The 17,169-nt window shown below is 43.8% G+C and overlaps 1 protein-coding gene across 1 annotated transcript in view; it reads left to right on the forward strand.

Annotated features, from left to right (window-relative positions):
- Positions 1-1,235: 1,235 nt before the first annotated feature.
- Positions 1,236-17,169, forward strand: part of GRIN2D (glutamate ionotropic receptor NMDA type subunit 2D) — a 52,864-nt gene continuing 36,930 nt past the window's right edge. Inside the window, exons 1-8 of the mRNA XM_070727884.1 lie at positions 1,236-1,657; positions 2,508-3,100; positions 8,094-8,208; positions 8,896-9,092; positions 9,660-9,813; positions 12,055-12,208; positions 14,511-14,636; positions 15,277-15,506. Coding sequence (XP_070583985.1) covers positions 1,259-1,657; positions 2,508-3,100; positions 8,094-8,208; positions 8,896-9,092; positions 9,660-9,813; positions 12,055-12,208; positions 14,511-14,636; positions 15,277-15,506 — 1,968 coding nt within the window. The 5' untranslated portion in view covers positions 1,236-1,258. The remainder of the gene's footprint in view (positions 1,658-2,507; positions 3,101-8,093; positions 8,209-8,895; positions 9,093-9,659; positions 9,814-12,054; positions 12,209-14,510; positions 14,637-15,276; positions 15,507-17,169) is intronic.

A 17,169-nucleotide genomic window follows, 5' to 3' on the forward strand; every position in this document is an offset into this window, starting at 1 on the left:
GGGGAAATGCCATTTCTGGCCTACAGTGGGCCTCTGGGGGGTGGGGGGAGTTGTTTTCACCTTCCCCGGGAATTGAATTATGGGCGTGAGCACTTGCACATGTGTGGTAGCGCATGCGCATGCTCTTTCGGCACCCGAGGAAAAAAAGGTTTGCCATCCCTGACCTAGAGGTTATAAATTGTAGATGTATATATGTTAATCTGTTGCTTTGCTTTGTTTATTGTTTGTATGTATGTTTTCTTTCTTTTTCTGTGTTGAGTGATTTTTTTTTAAAAAAAAGTAAATAATCAAATAAAACAAGGGTGGGGAACACCGGTCCTTTTATGACTTGTGGATTTCAACTCCCAGAATTCCTGAACCAGCCATGCAAGTCCACAAGTCACAAAGTGTTCAGGGTCCCCCACGTCTGATATTAAAAAAACTGGACACCCTCAAGTGATGCATGCTTTATGAGAAAAAAAAAAAGGCTAGAGTAGCCCAAACACCTTTCTGGCTGCCAATCCAAATTCTTTCCACTTGAGTTCTGAGGTCACAGTTGGCCTCTTTGATCATTTAATTTGTTTGTTTGTTTGTTTGTTTACTTACTTATTTTCTTTCCTTCCTTCTTTCCTTCTTTCCTTCTTTCTTTATTTACTTACTTACTTATTTTCTTTCCTTCCTTCTTTCCTTCTTTCTTTCTTTCTTTCTTTATTTACTTACTTACTTATTTTCTTTCCTTCCTTCTTTCCTTCCTTCTTTCTTTCTTTCTTTCTTTCTTTCTTTACTTACTTACTTACTTATTTTCTTTCCTTCCTTCTTTCCTTCCTTCTTTCCTTCCTTCTTTCTTTCTTTCTTTCTTTACTTACTTATTTTCTTTCTTTCCTTCCTTCCTTCCTTCCTTCCTTCCTTCTTTCTTTCCTTCCTTCCTTCCTTCCTTCCTTCCTTACTTACTTACTTACTTACTTATTTATTTATTTATTGTTATGCCGCCCTTCTGCTTAGACTCAGGGCGGCTTACAACATGTTAGCAATAGCACTTTTTAACAGAGCCAGCCTATTGCCCCCACAATCTGGATCCTCATTTTCCCCACCTCGGAAGGATGGAAGGCTGAGTCAACCTTGAGCCGGTGGTGAGATTTGAACCGCTGACCTATAGATCTACAAGTCAGCTTCAGTGGCACTCTCCAGCACTCTACCTGCTGCGCCACCCTTTGCTTCTCCTTCCCTAGTCTCTTCCTTCTTCCAACCTACTACAGGGGGAACATAGAGGTCCTGCGAGATGAGCCTGCCCCCGGGCACCCCCGCTGCTAGGATGCTCTTTGTGATGGCTCTGGCCTGCGCCAGCCCTTTCCTGGACCTACGGCGACGAACCATCAACATTCCCATTATTTTCAGTGGCTCAACTTACACACCAGAAAGTGCCCGGTTCTCACCTGAGGATTTTCGCAATTTCTCCATGGAGATCAACCCCATCCCTGTCGTTCTGAACGACACCAATCCTCGAAGCCTCATCGTACGGCTCTGTGATGTCCTCTCCTCTTTGCATATCCATGGAGTCGTTTTTGAGGACGATACACGGACGGAGGATGTGGCCCAGATCCTGGACTTCATCTCAGCACAGACCTCAGTTCCAATCATTGGCATCAATGGAGGATCAGCCATTGTTCTCACTCCCAAGGTAACAGAACGCCCTGTGTCTATTCCGCTACATGGATATGCATGCAGGCTCGACCACTTAGCAGGAATCTGCTTACTCGGTAGGCAAACAGTTAGGAGAAAAGGCCCAAAGGGGATAATTTAACTGGTTAGGTGTACAGAAATGCCTATACAAAGGAGAGGGGATATGGTAGAGATTAGAAATAATAGCAGAACTGGGGGGGAAAAAATCAATATTAACCAAGATATAATAGAATTACACTGCATATTCATTTTCAGTTAGAGGTAGGAATTAGTAGATCTAACAAGATGGTCTAATTCTGCTCATAAAGATTTGGGAATTGTTTTTGTAAAAGACAAGTTGCTGGGGAGGGCTGGGTTGATAGCAGAACTTAAAATGGAAAGCTTTTATCTCCTCGGTTGAAAACATTTGGAAAGTTTTAGGCTTTATTTAAATCTGGGTAGAAAATGAGTGGAAAACCTGTTTCATGATTGCAAGGTGTCCAGAGTTACCCTGTGATAAGGTGGGTGGCCAATAAAGTTTAGAAATAAACATTTGGAAAGTTTTATACTTTATTTGAATCTGGGTAGAAAATGAGTAGAAAACTCGTTTTAAGATGGTAAGCTGCACAGAGTTACCCTGTGATAAGGTGGGCGGCCAATAAAGTTTAGAAATAAACATTTGGAAAGTTTTATACTTTATTTGAATCTGGGTAGAAAATGAGTGGAAAACCTGTTTTAAGATGGTAAGCTGCACAGAGTTACCCTGTGATAAGGTGGGCGGCCAATCAATTTTAGAAATAAATATATGTGTATATAAAACCATTTCTGCTTTTCAGCCTGATCTCACTTTTCCCCTTTCTAAAATCCAGGAGAAAGGATCCACATACCTGCAGCTTGGTTCCTCAACCAAACAACAGTTGCAAGTGATGTTTGAGGTCCTGGAACAATATGACTGGACAGCATTTGCGGTCATTACTACCTTGTTTCCTGGCTATGAAGATTTTGTAGATTACATTGAGGTCCTGACCGATAGCAGCTTCATCGGTTGGGAGCGCCGCAGCACTGTGACCCTTAACCTCACCGATGACCCGGATGGAGCCCGCCTGAAACGCCAGCTCCGAGAAATAAATGCCCGTATTTGCCTTCTCTATTGTTCCCGCGAAGAAGCAGAAAGCATCTTCCGCGCCGCTCGTGAAGTCAAACTCACTGGTCCTGGGTATATTTGGTTCATGGCAGGCGCCAATTTTGGCAGAACTGCCTACCTGCCTGAGGAACTGCCCGAGGGTCTCTTCATGGTGCTTTCAGCAGGGTGGAAAGATGACCTCTACCACAGAGTGCAAAACGGTGTGGCCATAATTGCCAAAGGCGCTGAGGCCCTCTTCCAAGTCTACGGCTCAATTCCAAAATTCAACAGTGACTGCCGGGCACCCAACCTCACCCAATTCAATGAGAATATACATCGGTTAGCAGGGAAAAGAGGCTGGGTGGGATGTGGGGCGTTTTGGGTGGGAGGGTGGTGCAATTAAGAGGGATCTACTGTTCCCACCCACGAACAACTCTGACCTGTTCCCACCCTTTTTTTGTGCCTTTTTCTCCACTTCCATTCTTTTCTTGATTTGTAGATCATTCCACTCATTGAATTCCAAAAATCTGATGCCTGTTGGATGCAGCTTTTGCCTTTCCCAGCTGGCATAAAATTCTGTTGTATCCAATAGCCTCAGAATGGGTTTGCAATTTTGGTGTCCTCCTACACCAGTGATGACGAACCTATGGCACGGGTGGCAAAGGTGGCACGTGGAGCCATATCTGCTGGCACGTGAGCCGTTGCCCTAGCTCAGCTCCAACGTCCATGTGGGTGTTGGTCAGCTGATTTTTGGCTCGTACAGAGACCTTGGGAGGGCGTTTTTGGCTTCCAAAGAGACTCCAGGAGGATGAGGGAGGATGTTTTTACCCTTCCCCGGTTCCATGGAAGCCTTTGGAGCCTGGGGAGGGTGAAACACGAGCCTACTGGGCCCACCAGAAGTTGGGAAACAGGCCATTTCTGGCCTCCAGAGGGCCTCCGTGGGGCGGAAAAAGCTGTTTTGAATTGAATTGAACAGGGGAACGTGATCAAAACATTTAAATATGTTAAAGGCTTAAATAAGGTTCAGGAGGGAAGTGTTTTTAATAAGAAAGTGAACACAAGAACAAAGGGACACAATCTGAAGTTAGTTGGGGGAAAGATCAAAAGCGACATGAGAAAATATTATTTTACTGAAAGAGTAGTAGATCCTTGGAACAAACTTCTAGCAGACGTGGTTGGTAAATCCACAGTAACTGACTTTAAACATGCCTGGGATAAACATAGATCCATCCTAAGATAAAATACAGAAAATAGTATAAGGGCAGACTAGATGGACCATGAGGTCTTTTTCTGCCGTCAGACTTCTATGTTTCTATGTTTCTATGAACTGAATTATGGGCGTGGGCTCTCGTACATGTGCAGTAGTGTGCACATACACTCTTTCAGCACCCAAGGGAAAAAAGGTTCGACATCACTGTCCTAGAGACTCACAGCTAAGATTAGACCAACATTTGACAGCTGTAACTAGGTGGACCTTTGCACAGGTTCGCCTAGTGCACCAATTGCGACCCTACTTGGATCAGGAGGGTCTTCTCACAGTCACTCATGCTCTTGCCACCTCACGGCTCAATTATTGCAACATGCTCTACCTGGGGCTACCCTTGAAGGGTGTTTGGAGGCTACTGTTGGTCCAGAATGCAGCTGCATGAACTGTTATGGGGGCAGTTAGGTACCCTACATTACACCAATCCTCCACAAACTGCACTGGCTCCTGATTGGTCTCTGGATGCAATTCAAGATGTTGGTCATTACCTTTAAAACCCTACATGGCTTAGAAAAGCGGTCTTAGGAAAGCGAACATAAGAACAAGGGGACACAATCTAAAGTTAGTTGGTATCTTCAAGACTGCCTTCTACCACATAGCTCCCAGCGACCCGTAAGGGCCCACAGGTCTGCTCCCATTAACTAACAGTGTCAGCTGGCGGGTGTGCGGGGAGGGCCTTCTCTGTGGCTGCCCCAGCTCTCTGGAACTGGTTACCTCCTGAGATGCGGACTACCCCCACCCTGTTGGCCTTCCAGAAAGGAGTAAAGACCCGGCTTTTCTGATAGGCCTGGGACCGTTGATCTTATGGTAGTAACCAGTGAAATACGGACATGAATGTTATGCAGGGGTTTAACTGTTTGTATTGTAAATTGTTTTAAAGTTACTTTTAAAGTTTTTTGTACTATTATTGATAGTGTTGGGCGAACCGAACGGTGTTCGGGTTTGGCAAGTTCGGACAAACTTTACGCAAAATTCGGCCAAACCCAAACCAAACCCGAACTGGGAATCCCACCAAGAGATTCCGGGGGCGAAGCTTTGACGTCACGTATACTGGCAGGTTGCTAAGGACGCCAATGTGATCACTTCCTGGATTCCAGGGAATCCAAGAAATGATCACCTTGGCGTCCTTAGCAACCTGCTAGTGACATCAAGGCTCCGCCCCCGGAATCTCTTCGTGGGAGGGATTCCCCAGCTCCTTCAAAGGGAGGTCTTCACGTAAAAATAAACATTGTTATTTTTATGAAAAAGGATGCCGCAGCGGCGCTGCAAGAAAAGGGCGGTCCTTTCACGTAAAAATAAACATGTGTTCGGGTTCGGCAAGTTCGGACAAACTTTACACAAAATTCAGCCAAACCCGAACCCGAACAGGGAATCCCACCAAGAGATTTCAGGGACGTCACGTATACCGGCAGGTTGCTAAGGATGCCAGGATGATCACTTCCTGGATTCTAGGGAATCCCGGAAGTGATCACCTTGGCATCCTTAGCAACCTGCCAGTGACGTCAAAGCTCCGAATGCCGAACGTGACCCTGAACTTTGCCCGAAGTTTCAAAAAATTTCAGGTTCGTGTTCAGCATACTGAACACTGCAAAATTCAGTATGAACCTGAATTGTGCTGGTTCGGTTCGCCCATCACTAATTATTGATGTTTTATATTTTTGCTGTGAGCCGCCTAGAGTCCCTAGGGCAGTGATGGCGAACCTATAGCACGGGTGCCACAGATAGCATGCGAAGCCATATCTGCTGGTATGCGAGTTGTTGCCCTAGCTCAGCTCCAATGTCCATGTGTGAACAAGTTGATTTTTGGCTCACACAGAGGCTCTAGGAGGATGTTTTTGGCTTCCAGAGAGCCTCCGGGAGGATGGGAAGGGTGTTTTTACCCTCCCCCAGCTCCAGGGAAGCCTTTGGAGCCTGGAGAGGGTGAAACACGAGCCTACTGGCCCCACCAGAAGTTGGGAAACAGGCCATTCCCAGCTTCCAGAGGGCCTCTGTGGGAGTGGGGGAAGCTGTTTTCGCCCTCTGCAGGCATTGAATTATGGGTGTGGGCACTCATGCATGTGCAATAGTGTACTCACACTCTTTCAGCACCCAGGGTAAAAAAGGTTCACCACCACTTCCCTACACCATATTAATTTAGTTGGCAGACTCACAAATGGAGACTCCTAAGAATATGAATCCCAAAGTCAGAATCAAAAGAATTTATTTGAAAAAGAAGAATAGAATAGAATATTCCTTACTGGCCAAATGCGATTGGAGCCATGAAACATAGAAACATAGAAGACTGACGGCAGAAAAAGACCTCATGGTCCATCTAGTCTGCCCTTATACTATTTCCTGTATTTTATCTTACAATGGATATATGTTTATCCCAGGCATGTTTAAATTCAGTTACTGTGGATTTACCAGCCACGTCTGCTGGAAGTTTGTTCCAAGGATCTACTACTCTTTCAGTGAAATAATATTTTCTCACATTGCTTTTGAAGAATTTGTCTCCTGTGCATAAGCTCTCCGGGGGGGTAGGAGAAGCTGTTTTCACCCTCCCTAGGCATTGAATTATGGGTGTGGGCACTTGCGCAAGTGCAACAGCGCACACCCTCTTTCAGCACCCAAGGAAAAAAAAGTTCGCCATCACTGCCCTAGGAAGTTGGGCGGCATAGGAATTGAAGAAACAAACAAATACAATTGGAGCAGGATCATCTTAAACAATGAAAAGTCTTGCATTAACTTTGTTCCTCTGTTACATTTTTGAGCATAATCATACCATGCTCCTTCCTTGGCACTGCAATACCGCTTCCATTATGGAATTCCAAACTGTATTTATACTTTCAGAACCAGAATAAGTGATGTCAAAGTGGCTTTGTTTGCTTGATTACAAGCATTGCTTGATTATTGCCATTCTCTAATTTAGGCTAGGGAACGGGATAAGGTCAGGAATGCCTTCCTTCTTCTCTGGTCTGATTTGCTCCTCTGGACCTTCTTTAATCCACATTATTTTTACTTGAAGATATTCAAATGCAGAAGAAATAATAATAATAATTAATAATAATTTATTGGATTTGTATGCCGCCCCTCTCCATAGATTCGGGGCGGCTAACAACAGTGATAAAAACAGCATGTGACAATCCAATAATAAAACAACTAAAAACCCTTATTATAAAACCAAACATACACACAGACATACCATGCATAACTTGTAATGGCCTAGGGGGAAGGAATATCTCAACTCCCCCATGCCTGGCGGTATAAATGAGTCTTGAGTAGTTTACGAAAGACAGGGAGGGTGGGGGCAATTCTAATCTCTGGGGGGAGTTGGTTCCAGAGGGCCGGGACCGCCACAGAGAAGACCCTTCCCCTGGGGCCTGCCAAATGCACCACTGGAGAAAAGACAGGAAGAATGTTGAAGCCAGACCCAGGGAAGTTCATGTTTTTCCCATTGGCCAAGAATAAGAGGATAAAAAGGGGATAATAGATGCAAAATCTGGACAGGAACACAACTCATGTGGTCTATAATGAGTGGCACATTCACAAATCAAGACAAAACCATTTGACCACTAGGTGGAACAGATGGGAGGAAGGCGTGAGATGGATTAGCAATGGGCACAGCGTGTTGAATGCTGATATCTTTTTCGCATTGTTTTTAAAGTGGGTAGAGAATATCCTACATTATTAGTGGGAAAAGTTGCTAAGATTTAATTGAAGGAGGGCCAAAAATTAGCTAGCTTTTCTGCAGAAGTCAAGGAATAGATCTGTTTTTTTTCACGCTGCAATTTTATCTGTTTCACCTCGTATTCGCAAATCGAATTCCTTCCACATGTCATCCATTTATACTTAAAACTTGGTTTTTTTCTTAGTTTCTTTCAAAATTTGTTTTTCCCCCCTTAGTTTCTTTTAGAAGCGTAGTTCACATCTTCCCAATCCACATTTTTTTAGAAGCCTGGTTCATATCTTCCCAGTCTCAGACATAAGATAAAAGACTTTGGGATGAGGCTTGGGGACAAGAGAAAAAGTAGTGGTTAAAACCACAGATTGGGGTTGTCCGGAGATATTTTATTCTGTCTTCTCACACAGATATTTCATGAATGTCACATGGGGTGACAAGGACTTCTCCTTTAACGAGGACGGCTACCTGATCAATCCGTCTTTGGCTGTAATCTCACTTAGCAAACATCGGACTTGGGAAGAGGTGAGTTTAAAGAAGGGAGGGTGAAATGAGCTGTAAGTTGGCAGGAAAGATAGCTGAAGGGCAGGAAGGTTTAGAGAAGAAGTAACATGGAGTGAAGGTGACTTTGTGGAAAACATACATGTGAATTTGGAGTTGGGGCAGGTTTCTGGAAGCTTCCGACAAGTAGAGGCAGAGAAAGCGCCTTCCAGTCTCATTCTGCCCTTGTCACATTTGCATTCCCTGCAGATAAAAGAGACCAAAGAACTTTTTAATTACATAAACAAGCTAAATCAAACCAGATTTTATAACCACTATGTGGCTTCTGGCCAGTTAAAAAAAACGTAGTGGGCTAATGTATACAGTCCTGACTCCAGCTTTGGAAATTGCTGAGGCTGGACACTGAGCCAAGTTAAATCACGGAGCGATGCCAGAAGACATGTTTCTTGTCTACCCAATATTTTTACCTCAGTCAGATGTTCCCAGAGGACATTTAGTTGAAGGATGAATGTGATTTTACGGGAGAGGGGCTGAGGGGGAAATCCAAAACTTAATATAAGAAGCCGAATTTGGGAGCTTTTTTTCCAAAAGAAATGCCTGTTTGTTTTGATGGGTTGAAACAGTCCTTGTGTGTTGAATGAATTTGGCATCACCTTAGGGACTGTGGAGATTGGGATGTATCTAATTTCTTTTCTTCGCCTTGGGAGGCAGGTGGGAAGGTGGGAACGACGAATCCTGAGTATGTCACGCTATAGGAAGTTCCTGCAACCCGTAGATGACAACAAGCACTTGATGGTGGCAACTTTGGAGGAAAGGCCCTTTGTGATTGTGGATGACATTGATCCTGCCACTAAGACTTGTATCCGTGACTCGGTGCCCTGTCATCACCCTCTCAACCTCACTGACAGGTATTTTCAGTATGTTTGAGAAGGGTTCTTACAAGCATAGCAAATTATTCCTAGACTTTAATACTCTTCTTCCTGAAAAATAGCAGAGCACCTCATGGAGTTATGTACATAATTCCAGTTAGATTCCACTTTTTTCTTAAGAAATCTAGAGAGGTACATGTTATTTTCTTTTCTAGCTCCATATTTTTATCATTTTTATTTATTTATATCCCACTTTCCTATTTTTTATAAATAATTCTAGTTAGTGAACATACTAATACTTCTTCCTCTTCCTGTATTCCTCATAACAACAACCCTTTGAGGTGGGTTAGGCTAATAGAGTGTGACTGGCCCAAAGTCCGTCCCCTAGCTTTCATGCTAAGGCGGGACTAGAACTCACAGTGTCCTAGTGATTGGCCCAAAGTTACTCAGGTGGCTTACCCAAAGTCCCAGCGAATGAAATTTATGATTGACTGAGGAATTGAATTCCACACTAACTACAGTGCTACGCTGATTCTTATTTAATTTCTGTGACGTTCCTAAATTACTTGCTGAGTTCCTTTTTCCCTTTCCTCGTCCTGTTCGCAGCAATCAATTAAAGAAGAGATGTTGTAAGGGGTTTTGCATCGACATCTTGAAGCGTTTGGCGAAAACTCTGGGATTCACCTATGACCTCTACCTTGTCACCAATGGCAAACATGGGAAAAAAGTCAACGGCATGTGGAATGGCATGATTGGAGAGGTAATTAGAGAACTAGGTGCTTCAATTTCCACACAAAATCTAAGAAATGCAGGTTATTCCTGTTCCTGTTCTCAATTCCTGCTGAACACTAGCCATTCCTATTCTTCTCGACTCTTTAAGTCCTTCTATGTCAGGGGTCCCCAAACTTGGCAACTTTAAGACTTGTGGACTTCAACTCCCAGAATTCTCCAGCCAGCATATCCGGATGGAGAATTCTGGGAGTTGAAGTCCACAAGTCTTAAAAATGCCACGTTTGGATGCCTCTGTCCTATGTAGTAGCCCTCCATTTGTTTAGCATCCATTCGAAGTTAAAATGGCATTGGAAAAGGTGAGCAATATTCACATTTGCCTTTAAGAACAATCACAACACCCCCCCCCCCAGTCACATGATTAAAATTGGGGTGCTTGGCAACTGGCGTGGTTGCAATATCCTGGAGTCACATGACCGCCATTTGCGACCACCTCGCCCAGTTTCCAACAAACGAATCCAGTGGTGGAAGCTGGATTTGATTAACAGCTGCATAATTCACTTAACAATTTCAGTGATTTGCTTTACAACCATGGCAAAAAAAAAAAGATTGTAAAATTGGGTGCGATTTCATTTAACCCCCTTGCGTAGCAACTGAAATTCGGATCGGGGGGGGGGTTCATATTATTATTATTATTATTATTATTATTATTATTATTATTATTATTATTATTATAATATATGCCCATGTTACACCAACACTCCGCAGTCTGCATTGGTTGCCGATCAGTTTCCGGTCACAATTCAAAGTGTTGGTTATGACCTATAAAGCCCTTCATGGCATCGGACCAGATTATCTCAGGGACTGCCTTCTGCTGCACAAATCCCAGCGACCAGTTAGGTCCCACAGAGTGGGTCTCCTCCGGGTCCCGTCAACCAAACAATGCTGCTTGGCGGGACCCAGGGGAAGAGCCTTCTCTGTGGTGGCCCCGACCCTCTGGAACCAACTCCCCCCAGAGATTAGAATTGCCCCCACCCTCCTTGCCTTTCGTAAGCTGCTTAAAACCCACCTCTGCTGCCAGGCATGGGCGAAGTAAGATATGCTTTCCCCCTAGGCCTTTACAATTTTATGTATGGTATGTTTGTATGTATGATTGGTTTTTATATAATGGGTTTTTAACTGCTTTTTAGTATTGGATTTTGTTATACTGTTTTACTGCTGTTGTTAGCCGCCCCGAGTCTGCGGAGAGGGGCGGCATACAAATCCAATAAATAAATAAATAAAATAAATTATTTATTAGATTTGTATGCTGCCCCTCTCCGTAGACTCGGGGCGGCTCACAACAGTGATAAAAACAATACATGGTAACAAACCTAATGCTTAAAATCTAAAATAACAGTTTTACATTACAAAGTCTAAAAAAACCCCCAAAACCCCAGTAGATAAAATACATACACACAGTCATATCATGCACAAGGTTACGTAGGCAAGGGGAGATGTCTCAGTTCCCCCAAGCCTGACGACAGAGGTGGGTTTTAAGGAGTTTACGAAAGGCAAGGAGGGTGGGGGCAGTCCTAATCTCTGGGGGGAGTTGATTCCAGAGTGGTCAAAGACTACCTATAGAGCTCTCTGGATACCATATGAAAGAAACGGACTGCCTTAACAGCTCATTGACAGTGATGGCTTATCTAATTTTCCGCACAGTTTATGGGAATTCTGCCCCTGCCTTTCTTAAAACCATATACAGTGTTCCCTCGATTTTCGCGGGGGATGCGTTCCAAGACCGCCCGCGAAATTTGAATTTCCGCGAAGTAGAGATGCGGAAGTAAATACACTATTTTTGGCTATGAACAGTATCACAAGCCTTCCCTTAACACTTTAAAGGCCTAAATTACAATTTCCCATTCCCTTAGCAACCATTTAGACTATTACTCACCATGTTTCTTTATTAAAGTTTATTAAAAAAAATATTTACTAAAGGCAGACGAAAGTTTGGTGATGATATATGACGTCATTGGGCAGGAAAAACTGTGGTATAGGGGGGAAAAACGCAAAGTATTTTTTAATTAATATTTTTGAAAAACCGTGGTATAGGCTTTTCGTGAAGTTTGAACCCGCGAAAATCGAGGGAACACTGTATTCCTACTTCTTAACATATTATGCCTTAGGCAGCGTTAATCTTTTCATCTGGCTCACAAATCTCAGGATATTTATTTGTCTCCTGCCTCTGAAAAACAAACCCGCTCTCCTGTGCTGTCTGTTTCCCCACCAGGTGTTTTACAAGCGAGCTGACATGGCAATTGGATCCTTGACCATCAATGCAGAAAGAGCCGAAGTCATAGATTTCTCCGTGCCCTTCGTGGAGACAGGCATCAGCGTCATGGTGTCCCGCAGCAATGGAACTGTTTCACCTTCTGCCTTCCTAGGTGAATGGGCGGGATGAGGTTTGAGCAAAGGAAAAAAGCAGGGGTGGGGCTGGGGGTGATGGACAAAGAGGCTGCATGTCACTCTTATTCCGAAACATTACACTAGTGATCGGAGGTAAGACCCTTAAACTGCCCCATGGTAACATTGACCGATTTCCGAACAAGGGCTTAAGTCAGTCTCGGGGAAAGCACCGGAAGGCAAGAAACAGCGGATGGAAACTAAACAAGAATAGAAGCAACCTGGAATTAAGGAGAAAGTAATAGTGAGGACAATTAAACAGTGGAACAGCCTTCTTTCAGAAGTTGTGGGTGCTTCATCACTGCAGCCACCAATTAGAATAGAAATAGAAATAATAGAAATAATAGAAATAATAGAAATAATAGAAATAATAGAAATAATAGAAATAATAGAAATAATAGAAATAATAGAAATAATAGAAATAATAGAAATAATAGAAATAATAGAAATAATAGAAATAATAGAAATAATAGAAATAATAGAAATAATAGAAATAATAGAAATAATAGAAATAATAGAAATAATAGAAATAATAGAAATAATAGAAATAATAGAAATAATAGAAATAATAGAATGGAATGGAATAGAATAGAATAGAATAGAATTCTCTATTGGCCAAGTGTGATTGGGCACACAAGGAATTTGTCTTTGGTGTACAGTGATCCCCCGTTTATTGCGTCCCCAACCATTGCGAACAGGGTACTTCGCTATTTTTCAACCCGGAAGTCAAAAATACCATCTACGCATGCGTGCCGGGCACGCATGCGTAGATGGCAGCGGCTTCCCTGGGTCTTCCCCCTCTTGCTGGCGTCAGCGAGGAGTTTCCCCACCGCCCACGCAAACTCCTCGCTGCCGCCCGCCCTTCGCCCGCCCACGCCGTTCATTCTCGCCGCTTTTGAGCTGAGTCCGGGAGCGAATTCGCTCCCGGACTCAGCTCAAAAGCGCCGATAGCAAGCGGCAAGGAACGGCTTGTCTCGGCGCTTTCGAGCTGAGTCCGGTCAGCTCGAAAGCACCGAGACAAGCCGTTCCTTGCCGCTTGGTATCGGCGGTTTTGAGCTGAGTCCGGAAGCGAATTCGCTCCCGGACTCAGCTCGAAAGCGCCGAGAGCCAGCGCCCCCCGGACCCCCAACCCGGGTTTGGGGGGCTGCTAGGAAGCCCTCCATGCCGGCGGCAAACAGCCGCCCCGCCCCCAATCTTCGGCTCCTCGCTAGCGCTGTGGGAGTAAAAACGCCATCTGCACATGCGCAGATGGTGTTTTTACTTCCGCAGCGCTACTTCGCGAAAACCCGCTCGTTGCGGGGGGTCCTGGAACGGAACCCTCGCAACGAGCGGGGGTCTACTGTATACGCTCTCAGTATACATTTATGTATACTGAGAGCATATGCACCAAAGACAAATTCTTTCTGTGTCCAATCAAGAATCATGAGGTATAACACTTAATGACTGTCAAAGAGGTTAAATAAGCAATGAAGAAATAATCAATATTAATAAAAGTCCTAAAGATATAAGCAACAAGTTACAGTCATACAGTCATAAGTGGGAAGAAATGGGTGATAGGAATGATGAGAAAAAACTAGTAGTAATAGTAGTGCATTTGTGAACTTGTCTTGGTGCATATGCTCTCAGTGTACATAAAAGGAAGTATAGATTTGTCAAAAATCATAAGGTACAGCACTTGACAATTGTCACAGGGGTCAAATAAGCAATGAAGAAATAATATTAATAAAAATCATAAGGATACAAGCAACAAGTTACAGTCATACAGTCCTAAGTGGAAGGAAAAGGGTGATAGGAATGATGAGAAAAAAAACTAGTAGAAATAGAAGTGCAGACTTAGTAAACATATATATATATATGAAATGGTATAGTCTGCTTCAGCAGGGTGTTGAACTAAAAGACTCCAAGGTCCCTTCCAGCTCTATTTTGATTGATTGATTGATTGATTGAATGAATGAATAAATAACAGAATAGCAAAAATTGGAACCCCCTGCCCAAACAGGAAACCCAATACCACTTCAGACAAATGGTCGTTCAATCTCTTCTTAAAAACATCCGGTGTTGGAGCATCCAGAACTTCTGGATGGCTGTCATTCCACCGATTTAATTGTTCTAACTAATAAGCTTGTGTCTCAATTTTTTTTGTTAACCCTCTGTAATTTGGTATCCGTAATCTGATTGGGAGACTGGAAAATGGCGGAGGTGAGCATCTTAATTCAAGAAGGAAAGGGGATTTTTTTTAAAAAAATTGCCAGTTGAGCATCCGTTCCATTTCTCTTTCCACAGAGCCTTACAGCCCTGCTGTTTGGGTGATGATGTTCGTCATGTGCCTGACGGTCGTTGCAGTGACTGTCTTCATCTTCGAATATTTCAGCCCAGTGGGCTACAACCGCAGCCTCAGCAATAGCAAACGTGAGTATACCACTGCTTCAGGGAGAGAGAGAGAGAGAGAGTGGAAATTTGGACTGCCCCTGGAAGTCCCCCTGTTACTTACGGGACCGGCTTCTGCCGTATGGATCCCAGCGGCCGGTCAGGTCCCACAGAGCTTGCCTTCTCCTGGTCCCATCAACCAGACAATGTCCTTTGGCAGGGCCTAGGGTAAGGGCCTTCTCTGTGAGGGCCCCGGCCCTCTGGAATCAGCTCCCTCCAGAGATCCGCTCTGCCCCCACCCTCCCTGCCTTCCGTAAGAGTCTCAAGACTCACTTATGTCGCCAGGCCTGGGGCAACTAGATCCAGACCCTCTGACCAAAAAAAGTGATATATAGCTGTGATTGAATTGGTTGATTGATTTTAATATACTGGGTTTTTAGCCCCGTTTTTTTTAACTAATTAAATTTATTTTGTATGCACTGTTTTATATCGTATCCTGTGAGCCGTGCCAAGTCTTCGGAGAGGGGCGGCTTTCAAATCAAATCAAATCAAGTCAAGTCAAGTCAAGTCAAGTCAAGTCAAGCAGTGCATCTTATTGGTTTTCAAACTTTTCCAGATCAGTTTAATGTTTTAAAGTTGTTTTCTCCTTCCGTTCCCTTCCCCCCCCCCCTCTGCTTTCTAGGCACTGGAGGCTCCAAGTTCACCATTGGAAAATCAATCTGGTTGCTTTGGGCATTGGTGTTCAATAATTCTGTGCCTGTGGAGAACCCCAAAGGCACCACCAGCAAGATCATGGTGCTGATCTGGGCATTCTTTGCCGTAATCTTCCTTGCCAGCTACACAGCCAACCTGGCTGCCTTTATGATTCAGGAGGAGTACGTTGATACGGTGTCTGGGCTGAGTGACCAGAAGGTGAGAAGGAGATGGGTGGTTGGGATTCATGAGGAAAACCCCTCCGCTTAGGCCAGTGTTTCCCAACCTTGGCCACTTGAAGATATCTGGACTTCAACTCCCAGAATTCCCCAGCCAGCATTTGCTGGCTGGGGAATTCTGGGAGTTGAAGTCCAGATATCTTCAAGTGGCCAAGGTTGGGAAATACTGGCTTAGGCCTTCAGTCTCCAGGCAGATTATCTATACACAGTTGCACTGATTCCATTTCACGTTTCCTCATTTATTGGGCTTTTCCCCTTTTCTTCATCCTTAAAACTGTTTTGCTTTTGTTAAAATAAAATAAGATCCCAGGTAATGAAAGGTGGCCTTCTGTCAGGTCAAATGGATTGAAAATTCTGTTACTTTTTTTAAAAACTGAGGTAGAAATGAAGGCTCTGGTGATTGAAAACATGTGTAGTCCATTGCTCTGATATTTTGACTAACTTAAACATCAGGGAGAGGTATGCTACTGGTGTAGTTTAAGATTAAGAGCAGGGTTGCCTCTTTGTTTCTCTTTACCGTCCGTTTCTGTTCTGTCGGGCTTTCTGGTAGAATCCTCCTGAAAATTCACAGGTACAAATTTCAGACACACACACGTTTGAAAATTCAAAACAATGTTCTTTATAATGAAAATTCACTTAAACTAAGCCCTCTTTTGGTATAGCAAAGAGCACTCGTCTCCAAACAAACTGGTAATTTGTACAAGTCCCTTATCAGTTCTGAGATACTTAGCTTGCAGCTGTGAGGCAATTCACAGTCCTTCTTCTTTCACAAACTGAAACACCCTTTGCTCTGGTTTAGTTTCAAAGCGGGGAAAAAGCAACACACCAAGGTCGAAGTCAGCAAGGCAGGCACGAAACACAACAATCAGATAATCCTCTACAATGGCCAAACCCACACACTGCTACTTATAGCAGCCTCACTAATTACCACAGCCCCACCCAACCACAGGTGGCCTAATTTTCTTTGATAATAATCTCTCAGTTGTTGCTGCCTATGCATCGCTCTCCGCATGCGTGGCTGTATCATTAACTCTTGTTCTGAATCCAAGGAGGAGCTAGATAATTGATCTCCTTCTGAGCTGTCTGCCACACTCTCCTCCTCCCTGTCACTCATGTCTTCTTGGTCAGAGGAGCCTTCATCATCAGATTCCACCGGGAGCAAAACAGGCCTGCGGCATGTGGCTGTCTCCCCCACATCCACAGTCCTTGGGGCAGGAGCTGGGCCAGAGCTAGCCACAACAGTTTCCATCTAACATTCCTGAAGAAATCAAGATCTTTTTTTTCCCAGTCTGCTCACATTGTCTTAGATCTGAGCTCTGTGAATTGTCTTGCAAAGCAGCTTGTCTTCCAAGATAACCTTCCTTTGATTGAGCTATTCAGACTTTGCAAAGGTTATTTTAAATAGTGTTTAGAAGATGTACCTGGCTGTGATCAGGCCAGCTCGGAGAAAGGGAGAACTTGCTCTGTATTCTAAGGAGAGGCTCAGGAAATGTCAGTCAAAGAGAAGATGGAATTATCCTGAATAAGACAGAGAGGCAGGGACCTATAAAGATTTTTGTTTCCCATTGCAAAATACCAGAAAGTTAGAAAGTCTATGATTGTTGGAGAACTGTTTGTAAAGACCTTGATGATATTGAATTTCA

The sequence above is a fragment of the Erythrolamprus reginae genome, chromosome Z, assembly GCF_031021105.1.
Source record: "Erythrolamprus reginae isolate rEryReg1 chromosome Z, rEryReg1.hap1, whole genome shotgun sequence".
Classification (NCBI taxonomy): Eukaryota; Metazoa; Chordata; class Lepidosauria; order Squamata; family Dipsadidae; genus Erythrolamprus; species Erythrolamprus reginae.